This window comes from Notechis scutatus, chromosome 2, assembly GCF_049901735.1.
Source record: "Notechis scutatus isolate UNSWTSFEM ecotype Mainland chromosome 2, rNotScu1.2, whole genome shotgun sequence".
NCBI lineage: Eukaryota > Metazoa > Chordata > Lepidosauria > Squamata > Elapidae > Notechis > Notechis scutatus.
Window position 1 is genome coordinate 195870425 of NC_142010.1, and position 8741 is coordinate 195879165.

The following is an 8741-nucleotide window of genomic DNA, read 5'->3' on the forward strand; positions in this document are numbered from 1 at the left end:
TTTTGATTTTTTCTTATTCTGGTTGCGCTTGTTAAACCAGACAAAGCACTACCTTATTATTAATGTTATACTCTTGCAAGAGCTCTTCAAATTACATATGATTTTGAAAGTAGAAATAATTTGAAAAACATGTTATGAGATACAATTGATGTTTGCTATAGTTTGCTGTGGAATTTAAATGGTAAAAACAGATATTCTGATAAACTCATACCATGTTTCCCTGAAAATAAGACCCAGTCTTATTTTCTTTTGGGGGTGTCTTAATTTTATTTTGGGGGGCTGTCTTAATTATTGGAGTGCCACTGCTGTGAGGTGGGATTGGTAAAGCTGTCTAATTTGCACACTGGCTTACCTCAGGACCCCATGGCTCCACGTCGCAATAACTGCCTGGTGGTGGCCGAACCAGCAGTCATGTGCAGCAGGCGCTTACATGGCGGCCAGCTCACTTCTTCCGGCACAAGCGCAGCACTGAAGGCCAAGCGATGCAGCTAGGCAAAACACTCCATTCTCAAGAGACCCATAGGCGCCCAAATACTTTTTGCCCTGATGGAGAAATGAGGGAGACTTGAAGCTTTATCTACTTGCAAATGGACGCTTTGAAACAGAGCATCCCATTTGCAAACAGACAAAGCTTTGTCTCTCTCTGGGCGAAAAATGTGCGGTGGAGCCAGGCAGAGGCAGTGGGGGAGGCAGGTGATCCCAATACACCTCCCATTCCATCCCACTGTCTCTTGACTTGCTCGTGGCCAGCCGGGTAGGTGCCCATGTGGGATGTTGGGATCGCCTGCCTCTCCACCAGTGTCTCTGCGTCTGTCTGCTGCCAGTGGTGCTGCACAAGCCTTCCACGACCCAGGCAGTCATGCAGCATGTCTAGATCTCCTGTCTTCCCTCCACCTCTGCCTCCATGCTTGGACTTACAGGCTCTGTGCTATACCAAGGGGCCGGCAGGCTACGCCCATCCCCAGAGCTTTTTTTTTGGGGGGGGGGTCTTATTTTGGGGGAAACACAATAGGATTATAGTTTATGAAATTGAAGCTACAGTCTTTTAAATGCTTATTTGGAAGCTGCAGTTTATGAAAATAACCAAAGGTATTGCCTACTTGAGTCTATAGATAAAATATTCTTTGATCTAACAAAGGTTTCTATCGATAGAATGGAAAGTGCTCTTTAAAATAAAATAAGCCATTGACAGCATTATCTTATACAGCTACTCCTCAACTTATGAAACAAATGATCATTTAATGTCTGTTTGAATTGAAACTTTTTCAATGGAATTTGTGGATGTTGTGAAACATCTTGTTATTCCCCACTAGTCATATGATGATGATATGGCTGCTTGGCAACCTGTTTACACTTAACAACTGGTTACCAAGTGGCCTATGATCATGTGATCTCCATTTGCAATCTTCTCTGCTAAGTTCTTCTGAAAGTCAGTGGTGAAAGCAGCAGGGAAAGTTTCAAGCTGCTGCTGCCTGAGAGGAAGAAGTCCTCTCAGAGACTGCCTTCCAAGGAGAGCTCAATCTCAATGGCTGGGATAGAAATGGATCTCCAGAGGAGCTGAATTCAGTGGGGTGCAGAAGCAGAAGCAGAGGTCAGATCCCAAATATCTGTGTTCCGTTCCCATAGTCTGCCAGAACAGTTCACTTCCACACACAGAGGGAGTTGCATTCTGCAGGCAGTTCCTTCAGTCTGGTCCATTTCACAACCCAGTAGATTACTTAATGACCACAACCAGAAATGCCAGGATTGTGGTCATTGAACAAAGTTGACGTGAATGTCTCACTTAATGATTACCTCACTCAATAATTGAGAATCAAGTATCAGTTGTGGGTATAAGTTAAGAATTACCCGTACAAATTTTATCACAAATAAGTTTCACTAAACTTAGGAAACTTGTCTTCCTCAAAATGTCACATAGCTTTGTATCTTTAACTGCTTATGAGAAACCAAATTATTTGGACCATGCTGCAAAAATTTACATAGATTTTGGGTTGGGTACAGAGCTTTCATTTCCCCACTGTTTTCACTGTTATCAGTGGAAGTTATAATTTATATCTTTAAATCAACAACATATCCTTGTAGGAATACCGATTCTGAAAACTTTTAACTGCCTTCTCTTAGAAATTCTGCAAACAAATCAGGATCTTTTCAGATTAAGAAGAATAGAGTTAGAGCTGAAATTATTTTGGTTCATGGTTTAGTGTACCCCTACCATCTTATAAAGAAAAAACTGTAAATTTGATTAAAAATAGGCATGAGATACACAGAATCTGAAATGCATCTGTAAAAGAGTTGAAGTTCATAATAAAAATTATATAAACCCCATTCTGCTTTCTTTCCAGAGGATCAAATTCCACGTGGTTTTCCCACCATTGATATGGGACCACAGTTAAAGGTGGTTGAGCGCACTCGAACAGCCACCATGTTATGTGCAGCCAGCGGCAATCCTGATCCAGAAATAACGTGGTTCAAAGATTTTTTACCTGTAGATACAAGCAACAATAATGGGCGCATTAAGCAATTACGATCAGGTAAGGTGTTGTTACTGTTTTCAGTAATGCCTTAAATAATTCTTTCCTGGATTTTATTTTTGTTGTTTCTGTTCTTTTTCCTTATTTGCGTGTTTGTTTTATTTTTGGGGTTGTGATTTATTCCCTTATCTTTTTTTATGCTGTTGAACGTGTCGTCCATATCTCTGTTGTAGCCATAGTCTATTTCCAGAATGTTTTGCAGCTTCTGTTTATTCCACATTGCTCACTGCTGTGACTGTAGTTTCAATTTTTGTTGTTGTTTTCTTTACTGCTTTTCAGCAGTATTTGACAGATCCATTTTCTCTTCTACCTTTATCTCTCATTATTGTTATTATTACCATCAGCATTGGGCTTCAGGATATGCAAGGAGTACCAATGATTATACTCATCCAACCCAAATTTGTAATTTTTGATGTTTAAAATACTATATAACAATTGTGTTTTGTGAATTGTTTTCAACATTTGAAATTCACCAAAGATTAGCTAGTTGGGACATATCTTCCTACCATTCACTGATACATGAAACACATTACTTTTTTCCTGTATATACTATTTTTAACCGACATTTAAAAAAAAAAATCTAAGTGACACTACAACGATAATAACGATCCTTGGGATATCTTTTGAAAGGAGAGATTATTATTGTTATGATTATCATTATTGTTACTATGAATTGGCTAAAAGTTTTCTGATGTATCTAGCCACAGTAGTGATTCTGGAACTTCCTTAGTATCTGGATCTACAGAAGCCTGCTTTTCGTGTAGAGTCCAGCTTTAGCAACTCTTTTTCTTTCCCTGCTTCCCTACCAGATGGAATCCCTCCTCTTCCTCATGCAGCTTCATAATAATATAACTAATGTTTATAAGTTGTATGCTTTTCCCCATATAAAATATATGATTATAAGGGATGGGAAATGTAACAAGCTGCTTACTTCAGAAATAATAATGCTATAAAATCAGTTGATTCCCAGAACGTTGACCTCTCTGACTCTCCTGTGATGATGTTAAGCCGTCTTGTTGCCAACTTCTATACTTGTTATCAGCAGAATTGTGTAGAGTAAACCTCTTTTAATGTAAAACTAGAAGTGATTTTCACATGTGATATAGATTCTTTAATATATAAAGCATTAACTTGAAAGATTTTGTACCAAATTATAAGGAATATAATAATATTTTTATGCTGTCTCTCTTCTCTCCGTATTTAAATCTCCAGAATCTATTGGTAAGTGCTTAGTTCTGAAGCGCACTTCACCCCCACTAATTTTCATATGCAGAATACTATAATTATGGTATTACAATGCTTATTATTACTCTTAAAATGCATGGCATGCATTTTACTAACAGGGTAGTCACCAGACATGTGATAATAGTGCACACACAATCCTTCACAGAAATGTTGTTGTATAGAAACTCACAGTGAGAAAGAAGAAAACACAAAAGTCACGTAGTTATAGTAGTATAAGCTTAAAAAAAATGCAAATAAACTCAGTGCTTATTTTTATATAGTCTTTAGTATAACCTCTTTCCCCATCTTTCTGTTTGTTTTTCTCTCTCTTTCTCCAGTATCTCTTCCTCTTTTTCTTCCCAGTTTCACTCCCTAAACTGTTATTATTAACTGTAGAATTATAAAGATTTTTGGAGGCTTTCAGACATATATTTTATTCTTCAATAATCCCAAATGTAAGTTTTGTATGAATGAAGGAACTCCCCTGCCCCGTCACCTCACCCCACTTCCAAAGATGATGGCTTCCCATTTTGGTATACTATTTTTTTATAATCTAATTATTATGCCTAAATATATTCCTGTTTTGACAGTATAAATCAAGATTCCTTTAAGTCCTTATTTAATTCTGTAACTCTAATTTGATTCTTCTTCCAAAGCCCTAGCCTCCTTCTTCTCGTACTAATGCTTCTTCTTTCTAATCTTATTTGCATTCATATTATCTACCCAGGTGGTACACCAATAAGAGGTAAGATTGCTGAACTAACGTTCACAGAATGATCTTATTCTTTCTGTCCTCCCATCCTTTTCATTATTGTCATTTAAAAAAATAAATGCATCATCTGAATCCGTCATCTTTATTTCTTCCTTTTGTCCTATTTAGTTATGGTCAGTGACTTTCATCTTGTGATTTTTTTTTCCCCCGACATATTTTTCACCTTCCATTTAAAAATGTGTTTTTTCCGTTTATTCTTTCTTTATGAAAAAAAGGTTTGTTATTTTGTGATATGCTTCAAAGAAAGCATATCCAGGTCTTAAGGCCACAACCCAGTCACAGCGTATCATTTGTCCCTCTTTTTCTTTTTTCTTCTTTTTCTACCTTTTTTTTTCTTTCCTTCTTCTTTTTTTTTTGGTCCAACTGGAGCAAAAAAAAAAAGATCATTTTTTTTCTTCCTTAGCTGTTCTTTTTTTTTTTTTTTTTTTTGGACCAAGCCAAGATGGTCTGGAGAACAGTTGCAGACATGCAGAAGACAACAAGGAATATCTTCTTTTTAACTTTGTCTTTAAAAAGGGTTTCTTTTTTCTTTTTGTTCAAGTAGACTTTTTTTCTTTTAAATTCAATTATATATTTATATATAAACACATTCTTCTTCCTAATACAATATGTATTTTTTCTTGGATTGACTCTTCAATGGATTTTTCGATCCTTCTGATCTTCAGGCTTTGAAAATTGAAATGTTGATAATTGAGTATTCTTAATGGTATGTGGTATATTGCTGGGTTTTAATCATTTTATATACATTGTCCATGTCTTTTGTAATTCTTGTTTTCTATTTTTCTTGGGTTTTGTGACACCACACTGCTAATCCCATTCGTGGATTTTGATGGGTGTCTTGGGGGGCCACTCTGAGGTCCTCAGCAGTGGTTGGTTGCTTCTTCTTTGTTTATTTTTTAAACTTTTTTTCTTTTTTTCTTTTTTTTTTGGTGCCTTCTAATTCAATCCTCTTGTTTTTCAGCAAATGCACTAAAAGATTGTAAATTGTGGCTGAATGTGTTTCTTTTTCTTACAAATCTGCATGTCTTTAAGGGAGTTTTGTTTCTTTTGATTACTATAAATAACTAATTTGTTTCCTTTTTCACTTCAAGCAGCCTTTTTTGTACTTGCTGCACATTTTTGGGCTTCTTCAGAAGAAGATTTTCTTGAAATCCATCTTGCCCTTTTTTTGCCAAGTTCCACACTTTTATATTACTTTTACCGTGCACACACACAAAGTAGAATTTAGTAAAAGCAAACATGATGACCCGATAATCTAATCTCCTTTGTTTTATTTTAAAGCCATACTTCCTTGAAGCAGTCTCACCCATCTTCATTATAATAGTCTAGGAGAAAAAGTATTATGCTAGAGAATTGTTTGCTAAATGCAGATTGTTTTCCTGTTTTAGTATTGATGGTGTGAAAAAAATAATCTCCTTGTTTTTTTCATCACATCATTTTTTTTTGTCTGTGTTACCTTAGCGAGAAAATGAACCGACGTTGAGTGGACCTTCGCTTACAGGGTTTTTCATTACTGTTAAGCGGTGTATTGTTAGGAGTTTGAAAAACTTTCCTTTTGACAATTTCTTTGGGAATATATTTTATATCCATACAGGTGCCCTCCAAATCGAATTGAGTGAAGAATCTGACCAAGGCAAATATGAGTGTGTTGCAACCAACACTGCGGGTACTCGCTATTCTGCCCCTGCCAATCTTTATGTCAGAGGTAGGAATGACATAACCCTGGCATCAACTCTTCATTCGGGCTCAGGGGTGTTAAGATTCTCTTGAGGTTTATCTTTTAGCAACTTGTAGTATTGAAGGCATTATGGGAAAACTTAGCAGTAAGAGAAATGGTCTAAAGGCTTAGTGGAAAACTTTGGGGAAGAAGAAAGGCACAATTGACTCTAATACATCCCTGTGATTTAAAGTTTGTAAGTATATTTGTATTTTTTTACAGCTTGACTTCTACCTTTTTCCTGCATTGCACTAGTTACTTGAATGTTGTATTAATTTGAGGGGTTTTTTTCTATTGTTTTTCCTTCTTTTCTTTATTTTGGTGTATTTAAATTCCCAGTATTGCTTGCTATGAAACTAACTTAATTGTAATTGAAACACAAAGTATTGAGGTATGTTTCCATGTGACCTCTGTTAAAAAGAAAAGTTTTTAGTTTGAAAATTCTTAGGGAAAAAGACTCTGGTGGTTTCCTTTTCTGTCAACCCTTCTCCCATATATTCAATATTTAATTTGAAATATTAACTGAAATATGTAATCCACAGCAATGTATTAATGAACAACCTGTTCTTTGAGGAAAAGAGGAAGAAAGGGGAGGAAACTAACATAATTTTAGCAGATATGAAATGGTGATCCATGTAAGGGTTATTTTTTAAAAAAAAAGATCAATGGAAACATTCCCTTTTGTATCTTCTTGGCGTAATTTATATTATCTGAGTCTGTAATATCTTTCTGCAAAGCGAGAGTGCTAAATGGAAGGGTAGGTTAGAAAGGCAAAGGGATAATTTTTTTTGTTTTTAAAACACAGTTTTTAACCTCATGACATTGTCAGGGGGTTATAATATACAACTTCCTCAAAAGTATTTATGGTTTAATTTTTTTTGGGAGGGGGGAGAAGAGATTCAGAAATGATTATGGCCTTCTTAGAAAGCTCTCTAATCCTTTTCCTTTTGAAAATATTAAACTGCATGAGGCATGTGTGCCATTGTTATCTGAAGGGATTTTTTTTTTCAAATAATGCTAATTTCTAACACCGTAATAGCTATGAAAAATTTCTAACAGAACTGAGGTAGGAAGGTTTGACTAGAGCAAGTAAAAGATATTCAAGTAGCCATTGAAAGCCTTGATATGGCCTTTTTACTCTCTCTGTGTTTCCCTTGTTTTTCTCCTTTCCTCATTTCATTGTGTTCTGCATCAAACCCCCTACATCCCTCAGAGCTGCGAGAAGGTTGGTGTGTTTTTTACTTTTTTACCCACCTTACAAAACTATTAATTAAACCAATAACAAAGAATACAAATGAAATGAATGTAGTTGCATTGTGGCCTTTTTATTTTTATTTTTAAGTTAGTGTTACGTTAAAGCAGAGAATGCCCTGGTCATGGCTTTTAATGTGTGATGGTATCTGATTGTTGTGCATGGTCAAAGAAGATGAAAGTCTGGATGCATGACCAACAAAGGTAATACTCCTGAATGCTAAAGGCCTTGCGAATTTGGTCAGTGTTCCTGCTTTTTCCTCCCTTCTTCCAGTTTTCTTTCCTTTTCTTTTATGTTGTCGATGCCTGCTGATCCAGGAATGACTTCCTGCAATTAATTGCTCCTTCAAACACTCCTTCAAGCATGAAGACTAAAACTTCTCTTGTGTTTTAGTTTTATTTTAAAAACAAGCAAAACATTCCCCTCACCCCGCCACAACCCCAAATTACTCTGTTTGGAATTACAGAGTCTGCATTGCCTGTTACATGCTTGTGTAACTTTTTGTGAATTGGCTGTTTAAAGGCATGTTTGGCTCCTTCTTCTCCCTGTGCCCCTCCCATTCACTCATGAGGCCATCAGAGTAAGCCTCTTTTATGTCTATAGACATTTATTTATTCAATCCAGTAGGAAGGTTGAAATTAAAGACATGTTTGTCTGGAGCTTATAGTCTTGATCCAGTTAGGGCTTTCCCTATATAAATAACTAAAAAGACCCCACATAACTCCCATTCTTAATGAGAGGACTTAGGTGTCAATTTCTCTCAGTCAGAACCACATTGATTTATTGTATTTTATCACTGAGAGGTACAATTTAGCTTATTTTCTAAAAAGCTGGCATAATAAAGGATGTAGTGTTTTGTAGAACAAAAGGCCTTGATTTGTTGCTTCTCCTTTTTCAACACTTGCAATATACAAATGTAACTTACAGAATAAATGAAGCAGGAACACTGATTCTTAATCATTTTCTTGCTGTCGTGCTTTGCTTAAATGCTGATTACTTTGTTAATGCAGTACCTTGTTGCTATGTGTTGTAGATACTAATATCCCTCATTTTGTACACATAGAGCTACTTTTAACATTATCCTTAATCCTGGCAACTTACTTTTCTTTTCCTTTTATGTGAAAACTATGGAATTTGGAATGCTTTATTGTTCTCCCTTCTTCTTCACCACCATAACTTGCTTCATAACAACCTTAGACTTAATCCAATAACTTCCTACTTCTTATTTTATCTCCTTAAAAACCC

At 35.9% G+C, this 8741-nt stretch overlaps 1 protein-coding gene across 29 annotated transcripts in view; it reads left to right on the top strand.

Moving 5' to 3' along the window:
* Positions 1-8741, top strand: part of PTPRD (protein tyrosine phosphatase receptor type D) — a 1313296-nt gene that overhangs the window by 1146426 nt on the left and 158129 nt on the right. For 17 of the 29 annotated variants that reach the window (XM_087957701.1, XM_087957705.1, XM_087957708.1 and 14 more), the window contains 4 exons: positions 2343-2531; positions 4483-4500; positions 6122-6232; positions 7458-7469. In XM_087957701.1, coding sequence (XP_087813827.1) covers positions 2343-2531; positions 4483-4500; positions 6122-6232; positions 7458-7469 — 330 coding nt within the window. The remainder of the gene's footprint in view (positions 1-2342; positions 2532-4482; positions 4501-6121; positions 6233-7457; positions 7470-8741) is intronic. The other 12 variants (XM_087957712.1, XM_087957716.1, XM_087957728.1 and 9 more) reach the window with 3 other exon arrangements.